This window comes from Charadrius vociferus, unplaced genomic scaffold (genome assembly GCF_000708025.1).
Source record: "Charadrius vociferus isolate BGI_N301 unplaced genomic scaffold, ASM70802v2 scaffold562, whole genome shotgun sequence".
In the NCBI taxonomy this organism is placed as follows: Eukaryota; Metazoa; Chordata; class Aves; order Charadriiformes; family Charadriidae; genus Charadrius; species Charadrius vociferus.
Window position 1 is genome coordinate 227,258 of NW_009647234.1, and position 16,607 is coordinate 243,864.

At 50.2% G+C, this 16,607-nt stretch overlaps 2 protein-coding genes across 2 annotated transcripts in view; both read right to left on the reverse strand.

Moving 5' to 3' along the window:
• Positions 1 to 241, reverse strand: part of LOC104281820 (granulocyte colony-stimulating factor receptor-like) — a 187,944-nt gene extending 187,703 nt beyond the window's left edge. Inside the window, exon 1 of the mRNA XM_009879869.1 lies at positions 71 to 241. Within this exon, the coding sequence (XP_009878171.1) occupies positions 71 to 241 (171 nt within the window). The remainder of the gene's footprint in view (positions 1 to 70) is intronic.
• A 478-nt stretch (positions 242 to 719) lies between these two features.
• Positions 720 to 16,607, reverse strand: part of GRIK3 (glutamate receptor, ionotropic, kainate 3) — a 124,486-nt gene continuing 108,598 nt past the window's right edge. The window contains exons 15-19 of the mRNA XM_009879870.1: positions 12,838 to 12,956; positions 9,891 to 10,108; positions 2,545 to 2,767; positions 2,062 to 2,312; positions 720 to 1,003 (exon numbers count right to left, since the gene is read on the reverse strand). Of these exons, the coding sequence (XP_009878172.1) occupies positions 809 to 1,003; positions 2,062 to 2,312; positions 2,545 to 2,767; positions 9,891 to 10,108; positions 12,838 to 12,956 (1,006 nt within the window). The 3' untranslated portion in view covers positions 720 to 808. The remainder of the gene's footprint in view (positions 1,004 to 2,061; positions 2,313 to 2,544; positions 2,768 to 9,890; positions 10,109 to 12,837; positions 12,957 to 16,607) is intronic.

Consider the following 16,607-nt stretch of genomic DNA (forward strand, 5'->3'; position numbering starts at 1 on the left):
TGCAGGTTGGAGTTTGCCACAGGGCGTGTGGGTGGTGTCACTCGGCGGTGGCAGTGGCTCCGGTGCGCACCGCGCTGTCCCATCCCTGGCCAAGAGTTCGGTTCCATTCAGGCGTCCTCGTCCCATCGCTGTCAGCTGTCTCGGATCTACTGATGACTGTGTGCGTTGCCTTCTCCCCCCACACCCCCACGTGGACTTCGATGGCCACGGCCAGCACAGCCGTGAGGTGAAGGGCCACCATGCGCTGCTTTGAGAGGAGGCACAGCCTTGACCATCACGGTGCTTCACAGACACCTTTCCCTTTCCCGGACAAGGTATCCTAAATGTGCTGTCTGTGTCAGTGGGGAATAGACGCTCACGCTGCACCTGACAAAGGGTTTCTTTTTATTGCCATGCTAAAGAAGCCTTCCTCGGGGGCTCCTCCTCACCCGCCGAGGGTCAGTTTGGCTCAATTCTGTTTCGCCTCCGTGTGTTTGCAGTATGTAAACATCAGACTCCTGGATGGTGGTGTGTTTGGACTCCATGAGGCCTGTAGGATCTAAGCGTTTAAAAAAAAAGGAACAAAAAATAACAAAAACAAAACAGAAAAGCCCCAAGACCCATGTTACAGTCCGTGCTTTGAAGTTCTTGCTTCTATGCCGGTGATCGATGCATCTGTGTTGTAAAGGCCTTGTTCTTGAAATGAACCAAACCAGGCTTTTTGTTTGTTTGTTTGTTTTCTCGGTTTTTAATCCTTGCTTCCCTAGTTAAGAGTGCATCCAGCCTTGTCTGCTGCCATTCCTTCCCTCCCGCCCCCCGCTCCCATTCCCTAGGGAAACACAGGTGTCAACCCCGTGTTGCAGGTCATGTTGTCCTTCCCCGGCAGCCGTCGGTCGTTGAACGTGTGCATGTTGATCACGGCGTCCGTCTTCACCATGACGGGTGGCTGGGGCTTGTGCTTGACCCGGCGCTGGCAGGTGAGCGACAGCCGGATCTCATCGGCCATGGCGCTGCAGAAGGAGCGCTGGGGAGAGCAGGGACAAAAAGCACCGTTACTCCTGGCAAAATGTTCTGCTCTGCCCTCTCTGTGAGCAGGAGGATGCTGAGACTAGGCTCTGCAGAGGGCGAGCGGGAGGCTTAGGCTGCGTTTAAGGCATCGGCTGTACTTAGTGTGACTTCAGTGACGCACGGGGCCAATTGACCCCTCTGTCCTTTGGCAAGAATTGTACCTTGGACACATTAAATCCTGCGGGAAGGGAGAGCTACGGCGGCTGTTGGAGTGCCGGTGCTTTGTGTGATCCCTGCCGGGGGTCTGGTAGATGTATGTGCTGGGAAACAGAGGGCTACCGAATCCCTCTGGGGCTGCTAGTGGGCAGTTTTCCTTCATCTATCTAGTCCATCCCATGGGTGGCACGCTTTGATTTCTGGTCATGCACGCAAATGCACGTTCCACTTACTGTGCCGTGACACACAAGGCAGAGGGAAAAACATCAAAGCAGTCCTCTTGTTTCAGGTGCACTAATAAGCCACTCTGGGTGGGATGGGCCGTTTTTATGTGTTGTGAAAAGTTGATAAAATAATATGAGGCTTTGTGGTAGACCCTGGCAAGTTTCTTGAGGCCCTTTGAACAGGAGTGGGGAGAAGAGATGGAGACTTCATGCATTACGCCTGGAATATGCAACACAATTGCATGTGGTAGTGACGAGTGGATGTAACAGCTCGGAAAGGTCCCTTCCCAGGGACCTGTGTCCGTATTTTTCTGATTTCTGTGTCGGCTTGCTCAAAATTACCCTACAAATGTTCACTAGTCTAGTTACTGCAGCAGCAGATGGCCCTGATCAGAGCGGACGTGATTTACCCCCTGACCTGAGGCTCTGGGCGCGGAACAGAAGCAGTGAGCCTGAGGGAAGGGCATTTCGGGGGTGTTCATTTCAGCCCTTGGGCTGCGGGCGCTGGGGCCTCCCGGCAGCAGGGTCAGGGCTGAACCCCTCTGCCCGTCCCCCTGCCTGTCTCTGGGGTCCGCGCGTGACGCCCCTAACGGCCGGGCTAGCGCTGGCGCAGGGAGACTGAGGAAAGCAGTACCTGCTCGCGCTCCGCCGTTTTGCGCAGCTTGTAGATGAACTCCACCATGGCCACGAAGACGGAGAGCACCAAGCCTGCTGCCAAGACAATGAAAATCCCACCGATGTTTTGGATGCCCAGAGCGCTGGCCTCCTTGTTCTCATCCTCAGGGCAGCCATTCCCTCGCCACCACTTCTCCTTCATTACGTGGAGCTTGTCCTCCTCCTGGAGCTGGAGGATGGCAATAGTGATCTTGTCCCTGTACGGTGACCCTGGGGAGGGGGAACACCATTACACACAGATGGAAAGAAGGGCAAAAGCCACACAAAGTAGGGAACGTGCCTGCGCTAAGCAGGGCTGTTCAGTCCGCTCATCAACAGGCAGGCAGCATAAGTATTTGGAAATTCACTGGTGGGAGTGGACTGTCTTAATCCCATCTGCTGTATTTGTGGTAACTAGCCCCCCTCCACGGCCACCTACAGAAACGCTACCGCTGTCACTTACCCATGGGAGTCCCAATCCCGTAGCCTTTGGAATCAATGAGCCCCCCGATCTGCGTCAGGTTGCAGTTCCTCTGGGTGATGTACTCGATGGTGGTTGACTCCATCAGCAGGGCGTAATCGGCCGTGAGGGTCCGCTGGATTCCTTCCTCGTTGTTTTTAACAAGAGCTGTGGGTTTGCTGCTCATGAAAGCCCACATTTTTTCAAACGTGGAAATTTTGGATTTCTGGAAAAACAATACCCCCCGCCCCCAAAATAAGAATTAGTCTTCTTTTTGCTGAAACCTCGTGTCTTTACAGTCAATGATAATACCAGTTTGAGAACGGATCACATAATGGAACTATTACCTATTTGACCTTGTCTTAAATATCTCTCTGCTTTCACTGCTCAACATTGTTTGGCTTCACGTTGCCCTAACAAGAGACAAAGGTTCCCGCACACATTGTGCAGACGCTCAGCAGAAAGAGTCACTGCTCCGGAGACCTGATCCTGTGGGTGGAACTGAACTGCTCATTCGCTTCAGTAAGGTACGGGGCGAGCCTGCCGTGATGCCCTGCAGAACCTGCTACTGTGACGGGCTGTCAGTATATCTGTTTACATGTATTAGTTTCCTAACCAGAATTTTGTTTATCCTGTAATGTTTCTGCACAATGAGAGAAGACAAAGAACATTTCAGAGGGCATGTTTTTCTCTTTTGCACACACTCTATTATAGTTTTGCCTTTCCTCAAGCATCACAAGGAAACATGTCTCCTCTGAGATATGTGCAGCTGCCAAACAAATTTAACGTATCCACATAAACAGAGGCATAGAAATAGTCAAGAAGATTGTCTTACGGCTAAAAATAAACATGGATATTCTTTCACTATCAGCAGGCATTCTGTTAAAAAAGGAGGAATATATTTTCATGAGAATGTCTTTTTCTTCTTCTAGAAAATGTGTTGGGTGAGAAGAAATATGGTTATTTTATGTCTTTCCGTAACATTTGAAATATACCATTTATCTACAACCACCTTCTGAATTGCCTCTATGTAGGTTGTCACAATAGACGTAACCGGCGTTAGTCTTGAAAGACTCCCCGGGAAAGGCACATCAGCCTTCTCCTGAAGCACCCCCTTCGCTGGCCACTCTGTTCCCGTGGGTGGTGTAGCTCTCATCAACACAGCTCCATACGTCCCATTGAGCTCTGGAAAAGCGCTTGGCTATTGAGGCTTGTGGTCATGTTCCTTTATGTGCCGTTCTTCTTTTCTGCCTGATTTCTTGTTTTTCCCAGATCTCTTTTTGCCTTCTTATTTATAAGAGGCAGCTTAGTCAGCCAAAACCTCCTCCTCCTCCACAGCACTACTTAGCGAGAGCCTGAAGCTGGCTGATAAGTTGGAGGGGCCGATAAGTCTTTGTGCTTTGCCTTGAATAAGGGTAACTGCTCACCTGCAGCTGCATGAGGAGTCGCTGCGGCAGAAACTGCACTTTCTGGTTTAGCTGTCGTTTATCTCCGATTTGGGTCTGTCCTTCCGATAGAAAGCAGGAGATGGAGCCCCAGCCCATCCCAACTGCTGCTATCACTTCTCCCCCTCATTTTTCAACATCACTCAAAACATGCCAGCATAGGTACTTCTCATAAAAACACTAGAAATAAGGGTAAATTAACTAAGAAAAGAAGACCCCCATAATGCTTTATATTTCAAATGCTTTGCCAGTCCACTTCTTTTATTCAGCATATTTAACAGAAGTTGGCATGTGGCTTAACACCCCGAAGTTGGTTAGTACAGCACAGTGATGAGGGCTGTTCCGCTGTCTTTAACCCCGTGGGCCCGTTCTGAAACAACCACGGGCTCACTGCGCTCAGTGCAGGCTCCTGCTTCTTATAATCCACTTGATGAATGTGCGGCAGTGGATGTGCCGGAGCAAACTTCATTCACGAGGCAGGATAATCTCCCTCTCTTGAAAATCTGGGCCAGTGCCTGTAAGGTAGATTTGTGGCATCTATCAAACCTCAAAGAGCAGCAAGAAATGTAGCCTCCAAAAGGATTATTAAATATCTGTGCATTACAATGGGTAATTGAAATGAATAGCATACTCGGCTTGCTGATAACGACTTGTTTAACATTTATATAGTTCACATCAGAGGCCTCTGGGTTCACTGCCTCTCCCTTTCTCTCCTTCTCTTCCTGCATTTAATGCTCCTTGGGTGTTGACACAGAGCTCTTAAACAACATCAGCGTTCTCCCAGTTTAAAGCATAGAGCAAAATAAACTGGCAAAAAATCAATAGGCTGCATTTAGTGAAGCTAATAGGACTTGCATGAGGCATTGTAGCTCTTCAGGGAACTTAAATTACATGAGACAGGGCTCCCTGGAAGAGAAAAACCACTTTTCTCTCCTCTTCTTAAATCACCGCTTCTGACCAGCTGAAAGGACTTAATTGTGTTTTGAAATGCCAGGAGAAGCCCGGCTTTCTGGGCTGGGGCCGTGCTGCGAGGGGGCACCCATGGCGGGGGGAGCAGCCCCCGGCCGGAGCGCGCCTCGGCGGGGGCTCCCCACCAGCCCGGAGCTGCCCACCGCTGCCTGCTCCTGCCGAAACAGAGACCCGGCGACACAGGGACGAGCCCCTCGGCAGAGAAGGGCTCTCTCCCCGCAGCAACCCCCCTGGGCGCCACGGCCTCCCCGTCCCCAACGCCGAGGCTGTGGTAGCTCCTCCGGGAGGACAGGCCAAGCCCCGCGGCAGGCGGTTCGCTGCACGCCTCTGCTCAAGGCAATCTCGGGCTCTCCGCGTAGTCTAAAACCTGCCACCTCCTCACTGGGAATTTATTTCCTATTAGTTTCTTTAACTCAGCTAACATGAGATAAGAACTCTCCTTTTCCAAGTGAAAATTCACCAACTGTAATTCTCGGCACAGCACTAGCAGTTGGAGAGACCCGTCTGGTTGTTAAAAGTCCATTTTAGAAGCAATTGTCAGTCATTGGGAGAGCAGTCATCAATCAAAAATTGCAGGCGCAACCACGGCGAGGAGCGTACGGTGCTCCAGCTCCCGCTTAATTCCGGAGAGCTTCGACCACTGGGCATTTTTTCCTGTTACGGGAAAAGTTGTTCCTTCCCCCTTTTCCTCCTCAGAATACTTCTGCCACACCGCAAAGGTGGTCGCTTATCTATGGGATTGGGGTGACCTCACCTGAGAACATACCAGTCAAATAAGCAAAACCATCTTAGTCATTTAATAGTCACTAAAGAATGCACGCAAGTTGCGTTTCTTTTGCTGGACTTTCCTGTGTGTGTGTCGTTTTGCTGGATCCCTGATTTTACAGCTTAAGGAATTTACCTTAAAAAATCTTTACTGGGATTAGTTACTGGTTTGAACTGATATTTGCTGGGCTGTGACGAGGTGCAAATTTCTTCCCTATGGAATCACCATTCGCTTTTATGGGCTGCATGAAAGAAGTCTGAGTTGGTGGTGGGCAGAGAGACCCTCCTGTGCCCCTGCGTCCTCCGAAGGGTCCCCCCCAATGACAACTTTGCTCTGCTGCCAAAGGCGGATGAGGAGGAACTGCGTGGTTGCTCTGAAGCATTAAGATAAATGACCTGACATTGACTTCTTCCTGGCAGAGAAATTCTAGAGTCGGGAACTCCGGAACTTTAGGAATGATGGAGATTATTGCTAATAAACAAAGGCGGCAGTTTAGCGCTGGTGATGAGTGCAGCCATGGCTCACGCCGGGGGATCCTGTTTCTCTCTGCTTATGCCTCTCCCACCGATTCATGTGAGCGGAGCTTCTCCTTGTTTCGGTCAGGATAAATAACAGCAGAATCTGCTCCGCTGTCCTCTGCATCTTAATAAAACCCTGAGTCAGTGCTAAATGAGATGCATGTATGAAAAGCTGCGTACCAGCCCCTCTCAATGCCGCAATTGCAACAACGCTGCGAATGCCTCTGAATTCATTCTTTAGAGTCACAGCTCAGAAGCTCCCGTTAATAACCAATGCTTCAAGACCAGTCACCCACATAAATTAATGGAATAGTTTAGAGGAGCCACTACAAGGCATCTTGCCAAGACATATACGCTTTTTTATCAGTGAAATTGGCAAGAAAGTAACTTTCAGGCTTAAGATTTTCAATTCCAGCCTGTATGAAAAAATAAATTGATTTTCACCAACTGAAGATACTTACTCTTGAGGATTTAACATTTCTGTACAAGTGAATATATATGTACACACATACACACACTCTCACTCCGAACCCCACGTTGAACCCAGCATTGCTTAGAGAGAGACAGATCCTCTGCAAGACAGGAAGGATTTCTGGCGTGATTTATACCGAAAGCGAGATGCTGTTCCTAAATTAATTGATCTGTGTTTATTCCTGTAACTTGATCTGCGTTGCCAGGGAATAAATAGCTTCTCAAAAGTTCTTTTTGTGAAGTCAAAATCTGTGAAAGTCTCTGGTCTCCTTCCCACTCGCGGTCGCTGCTGAGCTCAGCTGCACAGGCAAAAACCCCTCTGTGGGAGCAGATCGCCCGCTGCGGGTCTGCCCCAGAGATGTGCTTCAGCTTGGTTCAGTCGGGAACTTGTGCGGTGCCTTTGGTGAGCTCTGCGTGAACCCTCACGGAGGGTGCCTGGCCCCGGGCACCAGTCTGGGTAGTGTTTTGGGAGCTGCCTCAGGGAACAGAGCGGAAGGCGCTTGCCTTGCTCCCAAAGCTCGGCTCCGGGGTGCTGCTCTCCTCCTGCGGCCCTACACCCCACTTTGTCACACCTCCCCGGTGCCGGGAGGGCCACAGACCCAGACGAGACAGTGGTGGCCACAGCCACTGGGCACTGCTGATGGTGGCCGTGGGGCTCAGGCCACAGCTCAGGGGGGTCAGTGTCTGCGGTTTGCAGCTTCTTGGAGACGGAGAAGCGGAGGATCGAGTTCCTAACGTGAGGGGAACTGCTTTGGGGAACAGTCATACAAAGAGCAAGGTAGCGCTCTGGGCTAAGTCCTAGTGGATAATCCACAGGATGGGCGCAGTGGGTGATCCCAGTCAGGATGTCCCCACCAGCCTTTTGTCCCAGCAGCACCAGTCTGTCCAGCAACGGGCAGCAGTGCTCTGTCCGCCAGATCTCCAGGGGTTTTGAAGAGCAGCAGTCGCGCAGCCTGCGTGGGGCTCTCTCTCTGCTGGGAACCCCGCGTTAGCAGAGCAGAGGAAGGTGCCGTGAAGCTGTTGGCCGTTCCTTCAGTCCCACTCATCCGCGGGGAGGGCAGATCCTCAGCAGGCGCCGCAGGGGCCCCTTGCTCTGTCCCCCAGACCTTTGCGCTGTCTGACAGCTGTCCCCGTGAAGGTGGCACTGGCAGAGCAGCTGTACTGATACCACCCTGGCACGTGCCCATCATTTGTCAAAGACCTCGGTGAGCGGTGGGAGAAGTTCTGGCTCTCCCACATTTCCCTGTATGCAAAGGACAAGTGAACACAGCATCATCCCACACGAGCGCTCCCACTGTGCCAGCAATCGAAACGCTCGTCAGAAGGGACATCCCTGAGAATTCATCTTCAAACAGCAGTAATAATAAAGAAAAAAGAAAATACACTGCATCGATAAACCCTGCCAAATGCCCATTAGAAGCCTGAAGAATGATTCTGATGGATACTGATAGGAAGCAATAAATATACTCTGTCCTTGAAGGTTCTCAAAAGAGAGTTTCCTTTTATTCTTATGTAAAACTCTTATTGGAAAGAGTAGTTAAAACACAACAGTAAAAGTCTGTCTTTTCCTGATAGCTGTTGTAGGTGTGTATTGCTTTTGGGCGGTAACGCAAGGCCATGCCAAATGCCTGACCGTGCCAAAGACAGAACTGTGTGCACCAGCTCCACCGCAGAAAGCAAACTCACCAGCGGCAACTGGCTATTCTGTGCAACACTTTCATTTCCCAGAATTAATTAAAGATCAAACTAAGCAAAATCCTCCATTTTTCTTCACCGATCTGTGTTCCTGCCTGTCAAAGTCAGCGCAGAGATTCAGAAAGCATAGTGGCTCCTTAACCAAGTCACAGCCAAGAAAAGTTGCGGAACAATGCTGCTGCTTCTTGTTATTAAAATTCAGCACATTGGCTTCCTTTAATGAGTGCTGGCAATTAAACTGCTGACAGCCTACTGTAGCTGCCTTTACACTATGCCTGTTCAAGTTACTGCAGTATTCCAGGCACAACCTGCTTTTTAAAGCATGAACTACGTTTGCCACACTTTGCCCATATATTTCCTTCTGAATCGGGGTGACCGGAGGGGGAAGGCAGCAGAGGTGCGGGGGAGGCAATGCCGCTCCTGCGGCCGCCGGCTCGGCTCCACTGGCGCTCCTGCGGTGGCGCTGACCGAGCGCCCCGGGAGGGCAGCGGCACCGCGGGACCCCGAGCTCTGACCGGCGCTCCCAGGGGAGCACAGAGAACGCCAAACCTTCCCCGGAAAGACAGCTTTTTGAGTTCATCGATGAATTTAAATTCCTCTCCAAGCCACAGGGATCATTCCTTAGATTAATCACCCCTCATTTCTATTCCTTTATTCTCTCACTCTTTTTTGCAAAGCGTGTTTTTACAGGCTAGCTATGGTTTTAAAGGTCTTTTTAAGTCCCGCAGTTTCTTTCAATTTTTGAGGCAATAGTGAAATACGAATGCTCTTAGCTACCTCCTCTGCAGTGCTGGCTAACTTCTGAAATTAAGTATGTTTTAAAGAGAAGAAATTAATGTAATTTAATTCTGATGCATTGGTGGTGTTACCCTGCACTGGGTTTCAGAGGGTAGTAAAACTTGACTACATCAATGTGAACACCTGAAGGACAAGAAAGATATTTCAGCTGTAAAAAATACTGGTCAGGGAGGGCACTTTGTGACACCTGTCCGGGTTTAGGTGTCATTTGGTCTCTTCCCTGTCCCTGAAGGCCGACCAGGTCAGCCCCGAGGGCTCCGTGGAGCTGTTGCTGTAGAGACAAGGAAGGAGCTGCAGTGGGTGAGATGTGGCAATAGGGAAGATACTTTAGGGAAGGTAGGATTTTTCCGTAGGGCTTTTTTCTGTAGGCCTAATACATGCCTCATTTTAGGGTGTCTGAGCCAATACTGGGTACAGTCTCCGAAGCTGTAAAATCAATATAACTTTGTAATTCTAACTTCAAGTAGCACCAGGGAGAGGGGGGGTTAGCCATGATGTGGATCTAGGTAAGCTGAACTGACAGGGGTCAGCGTCTAGCCAAGGATGCGAGACTGAAACAACGCGCTTATAAGGAGCAGCAGCGGTGGCTTAGGAGGCTTTTTGTCTTTGGTTCTTTGTTCTCACTCCCGTTGGCCTCAGAGTGCTGCGTCTCTGCCTGGATGGTGGAAAGCCTTTGCCTGGTCTCACCTTGAAGAAGGTCATAGTAGCTCCATCCTTCACTGCTCCATACTCTATTTTTGTCTGCTTTGCCAAGTCATCTGCAGAGTCGATGGGGGATTCCATCCTCTCCACCGTCAGGAAGGCGGCAAGGTTGGCCGTGTAGGACGAGATGATAATTAGGGTGAAGAACCACCATATGCCACCAATGATCCGTGTAGACAGTGCTTTGGGCATCAGCTCAGAGCCTGGGGTGGGACGGGGGGAAGGAGAAAGAGAGAAGAGGAAACAAAGAGAGAGAAAGGACCCGTTTTATATATGCATACGTACATTATATACATATACACTCGTATATAAAAAGATTAGGTTTCACTGTCAAAACTGTAACAGCTACACAATTAAATTCAACTGGTTTTGAGGCAAATTATCCAGACATCTTGCATGTGAGGAAATCAGTGGGGTTTTTGTAGCATTTGCAGAAAAATCCTCTCCCCTTATTGCTGACCTTGGGTACAGTGCACAATTTACAGGAAACATTCGAACTGAAGTAATTAACTAGGCTGCTTTTATGAGATTTAAATAGCAAGCCATTTATGAACTTTTATGAGTGTTTTGTTCTGCCATTTAAAAAGTGCTTTGCTTTTATATGGATTACTTTTCAAAGGACTCACTCTAGGGAGTGTGTTCAAATACACAAGGTTTAAAAAAAATCAAACAGCAAGAGAAAGGAACTATCAGGGTCCAGTACTTTGAATACTGGTTAGAAGTAGGGAAGCAGGAGATGTTACGGCAGAAAAGGTGTAACAGGTCTGGAATGACTTTTATTGAGCAGACATGAAGGACTAAATGGGTTGTGCTATTTTTGTAATCACCCAAGACACCTTTCAAAGCCAGGCAACAGCTTTGGGTTTGAAACAACTGTGTTCAGAGGACATATCCAACCTGGAATTTGCAGCAAAGATTGGGCTTTGCAAAGCAGTTTTAAGCAGCGTGGCATCAAAGCATAGCATGGAGTGTAGTTTTTCTCCTATCTGAATGCAGCAAGGAGGCACCAGGGAGCAGAGGAGCCTTGGACATAGAGGGCTGCTTCGGTTCTTCTCAAGATCCTGCTTCTTCCCCATTCCATCTCATGCCCTTTGATGCATTGGACGGTGTGACATCAGTCTAGCTTTGAAATATTATTTTTCTTAGATGCAGAATAGAGTTAAAAAGAATACAGCTCTTTTCATTTATCAGCATCTGATAAGAGGATGATTCATCCTGCTAAACCCTCTTGCTGGGAACTGTCACTGTCCATCAGAGCAGCCGAGATCGGGAAGAGTCTCTATTACAGGCTGGAGCAGTGGCAGCAGGAGGAGCGCAGAGCAGTAGCACTGTGCACGCCACCAAGCTGATGCTGTGGTTCTTTTGCTCTCTGGGTGTAACTACTGATACACGGTAAATTAAAGTGTGACAAATGTTTGACATTTTCCACTTATTTCTATTCCTGGATTTTCTGCAATTAGATCACAGCTGAATTTCGTTCCTTATTCGGAGCTGCTCACAAGCTCCCCCTCTGCTGTCTTCCTAACAGATTTACTCTATTCATTCCATCTATATATATTCCATTTGCTCTATTCCATCCACATATATGAATGTAATCCCATCCATTTCCCATTTCTAAGGATCCCGTCATTGTGGTGTCTTACACCAGTGACACTGAAAGCGTTTAGTCTCAGAGGCAGTGGCTGCCAGGGAGAGCTGCCTGCAGGAGCTCTCGCCATCCTCTTTGCCCCAGCAGCCTTCGCCCTGTGCTAGAGGGGGTTTCAGGCCATTTCACAATGTGCAGAATGACCAGATGAGGATAAAAATGGAGACAGGCCAGAGGGCAAGATGTTCTGTCTTCTGTAAAAGTTGATTTAAAACTGAGCGAGCCAGGACAGAGATCCTGAACTTAAACAAATTGCTCGAGTTAACAGAAGCAGGAATTTACAGAATCTGTGGGATGCTGCAGAGTCTGGTGAATTAAACAGCTGAGGGAGATGAAGGCAGTGTTCCTCCCGGGGGCACGGTGGGTGGGTGCTCCTCTGTGTGCACCAGCAGCAGCACACGTGTGAACACACCACCGCTCCATCATGTAGCTGTGCGCTTCCAGATGGCAGACTCGGGAGCTGCTCCTTCTGACACCTGCCAGAGCGTGCACGCTTCATTAATAGTGATTATTGCCATGCAGTGGCACGTGCGTGCCGGCAGCAGCTGCAGCCCGCGGGGCTCTGCCTCGTAGGGCGAGTGATGAGTCTGTCCTGGAGCCGTGGGGTGAGCTGTTGGGACGGGGGCTTTGACCCTGCAGACGCTGGGAAGCACAAATAAAGGCACGTAAAAAAAAAAAAAAAAAAGATTGACAAGCTCCATCCTGCTCTGACACAGAAGAAATCGGAGGGTTTTCTTGGCATAAAAGCCTTGGACTTTTTCCTGGTGCCCCAGACGGGGCTCGGCCCTGGCACATGTCCCCCTGTTTCTCCATCCCACGGCTCAGCGGGTGTCTGCGCGGAGATGAAGTTCAAAGTGAGTGAATCACACAAACGCAGTCGCCAAGAGCTCCTGACTGCAGATCACAGCTGGTTCCCCTGATGAGATTACGATCTCATTAGCCCTTTGCCGCCGTGGCCCCAGCCAGGGGCTGCCCGCGGTGCCCGCGGCTCCCTGGGCAGCGGCTCCCTTAGGTGCTGCTGTGCCCCAGCCCGTCCCCTCCGGGAGCAGCAGGCGCTGGGCGCTTCCCAGCACAGCGGGTCCCAGGAGGTGCCAGAGGAGAGCTGCCTCCCCTCTCCCACACCTCGCCGCCTTTCAGCAGGGAGCCAGTTCTGACGAGCGCTTCTGTGCCTGTTCAGGTGTTTTATCTTGTTCCCATCACAAACAAAATAAATTTTAAATTTAAAAAGCCGCCACAAAAGGTCTGTGCTGGAGAGCCGGCTGGGGGTGCGGGGAGGTGCCGCCGTACCTTGCTGCATCAGTGCTCCCATCCCAAACCAGAAGCTGTTCAATAGGGTGAAGTTATTCTCCACGATGTCTGATCCTGGGTTACAGGGGTGAGCATCGTACCACTCGTATGGGCTGAACCTACGGCGGCACATGGAAAGCGAGAGCTCATTAATCGGGATGTGGCATGACAAGACCCTAAAGGAACAGGAAAAAAAGAGCCTTAATACATCTCGTGCTGCTGTGCAGGGCCTGCCCACCCCTTCGGTTCTGCGGCTTATTAAAAAAAAAGACAAATTCAGCCAAGATTTTCAGAAGTGACCAGCACGGCTGTTAGCCCCATGTCCCGCATTGCAGGCAGCAAGGAAACCCGGGAAGCCAGGTCCTTCTGAGGTATCTCAAGTCGCTTCCCCAAAGCCTTCGGTCACTTCGGATCATCTCTGCAGCGCTACGTCACACGACAGCAATGGAGCACACGACCATGGGATGGGATGCGGTGCAGACACGCGACCTCTAGCCCGAGCACGCAGCAGTTCCGGGATGTGGGGAATAGTGACATTTCTAGATTGAGTGAGGAGAGGTGCTGCAGTGGTTCTGCAGCGGTAGCTGTGGCAAACGGCAGCGTTTCAGGGGACTCTCCTGCTGGTGCACACGGGAACGGGGGTGGGATTTCGCTCAGTGAGAAGCAGAGCTTCCCACCGCCCTGCGGGGCAGGAGTCCTCAGAGCACCAGCACAATGGTGGGAGTGGGTGTGGGTTTGCCACGGGCTGCTGTGATGCTCGGCACTGGTGCAGGTGGTGGGAGAACATTTTTTCCCTGTGGGGCATGTTTCTATGGGGCCCTCTGTAGTTCTTGGGCAGAACCGAGGGAATTTTCTGTGATCATCTCTCTGCAAATCCTGCCTAGGGTTGGCAGGCAAGCACTGCTGTGAGCACGGCTCTCCCAGCCAGGAGCTGGGGAGGATGCTCAACAGGAGAGACGCTAATATTTTTAGAGCTGTTTATTTACATTTTCTAAGAGTCCCAAATTTTGCAGAGATTAAATTAAAAACATAATTGGTATAATTGCTTTTGAACCAGGCATTAATTATCATCTCCGCTTCCTTCTGAGATCTCTGTAGCTTTACAACAGCCCTTTCTCAAAGCCCAGCCCACAGTTTGTATTAGGAGATATTTCTCTCTGTAATTCTCCGCCAGACGTGCTGCTATCCAAAGAGATGTCTTGTTGCTTAATTTCACAGGCGCCCGCAGGCAGACAGTTGGATATATTTAGAGAAAAGAGCCCCAGCTCTCTCCCAGGTGCCCCTCAGCAAACCCCCCCAGCCCCGCTCCCCCCTCAGCGCCTGATGTGAGGACATGTTCTGCGAACGCGGAGCCGCCGTCCGCGGGACGTGAACAGAGGAGGGCGAAGCGTGGGAGGGCGTCCGTGGGGAAGACCCCATCACGGGGGATGGACGGGGCGCAATGCACAGGCCATGTGGGTGTAGAGAAGTTCATCCTGGGTATATCTGTCACTTTTGGCTTCTATTTTCCACAGGCAAGGTACAGTTCAGCGACCTCTCCTCCCCCCTCTTTCGTCTCGCCGTTCTGCAGCGGGGACCGTCGCCCGCGCTGGGTTTGCGGGTGCCTCGCTCGGGCTGCGCCCTGACAGTCCTGCTCGTTCCTCCAGGGAACGGCCGGGCCGCTCTCGCTGCCCACCTCCCCCTGCTTTCTTAAATAAGAGAAAATCAGAAAGGAAAACCAGAATCAGGCTGAATTCAGACCTGGCTTTACATGCTGCCTATTTCTTTCAACTTGCTGTAAATCTCTGCCATAAAGGACGGCGCCGAAGCCCTCTCTGTCAAATAAAGGCAGAGTTCAAGAATCAGATGAAAACTTTCTTGGGCTGCCAATGAAAGAATATGAAACAGAAAGGGAATTGGTAAGATCAAATGAGCCTGACAAGATGACACACTGAAGAACTTCAAGGTCTCTGAGTGAAAACCTACTGGTGCTGCTCAAATTACAGAGAAATATTCAGAAAACTGCAAAGCTGCGACAGAGTCTTCAGTGCTTGAAAAGCGAGTGGGACCATTAGCGGAAACAGAGGGGTAATGAAGGAAGAAGCGAGCGGAGCTCGTTGACCCCATACAGCTGGAGCCATACTAACGGGGGGCTGCTCAGGATCCCCCGTGGGCTGGCTTCCCCCCTCCTGCGGGGGGAACAGGGTCTGAGGAATACTTCATCAAAAACTATGATTATTTTCTTGTCTCTTCTTGGCCTGTTTGGCAGGGAAACAGGGGAGCATTTCAAAGAAGGTTTAAAGATCTAACACAAAATGCTTTTTGAGTCTAAATTGCATCTCCAGAGACATTTCTTATGGATGACCCAGTCCTTGTTGCAATTAAGATGAATATTAGACCCACCCACCCCGTTGTGCACCCAAAGGGGATTAGCTGTAATTTGAAGGCCGTGTGAGTCAGAGGACGGGTGACAATTCGAATCAGCCACCTGCACGGGCCACCTCCAACCTCGCGTCAGAGTCGCCAGACAAATTACCCCCACGAAGCCTTATAAATTGCTGGTGTTTATAGCTCTGTGGGGGCCGGGGTGGTGAGGAGCGGAGGCTTCATCAATAACTAAGGAAGACTGATTAAAAGGGGAGATGGATCAAATACGTCCTTTGCCTGCCTCTAAATAGTCCCTAAGTTGGCTTTAAGTGGCATTGACCTATGATGATAGCGTCGGCAGAGGACTCTGGTGCCTCGTTCAGGATACTCCCGTCTCTGAGTTAAGGCTTTGCTATTTTGACTGTGGTTTTCTCCTGAGAAATGAATTTTAGGGGCCTCGCTGGGGTCAAAAGCAGGTATTGTTTCCATTGCTTCTGAAAGCCGTAAATACTTTCCCCATGAAAACTCTTGCTCTTCATCATTATGTGTTGAAAGATCATTCCTGCAGAGCCTTAATTACACTGAATATTTGGTGTTCTTTGAAAGAATAGGAAGACAGAAGAAATGTCAGGAGCAAAACACATGAAAAAGAAACTGTAATTGCAGTATTTCATAGGCTCGATTTCAGCCAAAAAATAGCCTGATAGGGAAAAACTGTTGTATTACATCATAACTGCTGTGATGTAGAGAGAGTATGAGGCTCATTCCAGGTCATCTCAGAACAAAACGAGAGACTAAAGTGCAGTTCTTCGGGTTGCCGGCCGCACACAGCAAGGGTGGGGGGTCTGGTGCCCGGTTGGGCGCCCGACTCGGTGGGTCGGGGCGGGCGCTGCGTGCACATCGCTGCAGCAGGACACGTCGCCCTGGGTGCCCGGGGCTGCGCAGCCCCGCTGCTCTCTGAACGGAGCACCTGGATCGTCCTGCCTGGAAAAAGCGGTGCCCAAGGCGTTCTCACATCGGGGCCTGTCCCAGCATCTCCTTCAGCCTCTCCTCAGGATTTACTGCGATGAATTTCATGTGCAGATACAATTTGCACACTTAACGTGCTTTGAAAGTGGGACCTGGACAATTTGGGCTGGATTTGGCCGTTATACGAGTCGGCAAAAATAAACTCATAAACGTAAAATTGTACTTGAATTGTCATTCCAAGCCGCACAAGCAGTCTAGTACTTACGGCATTAAAGCCCGAGCCGTTATGGCAGCAGAGCCCATCTAGCTGTGTTCTGCATGGCTAACGGAGACATAAAGTGAAGGAGTTCTATCAGTCATCGCAATATTTTTCCTTTCCGTAATTTCCTGGGGCTCGTTTTCCCGGATGAGTATCTTTTCCTGCTAAGAGCGTCTGACTCCTCTCTGACACAAAG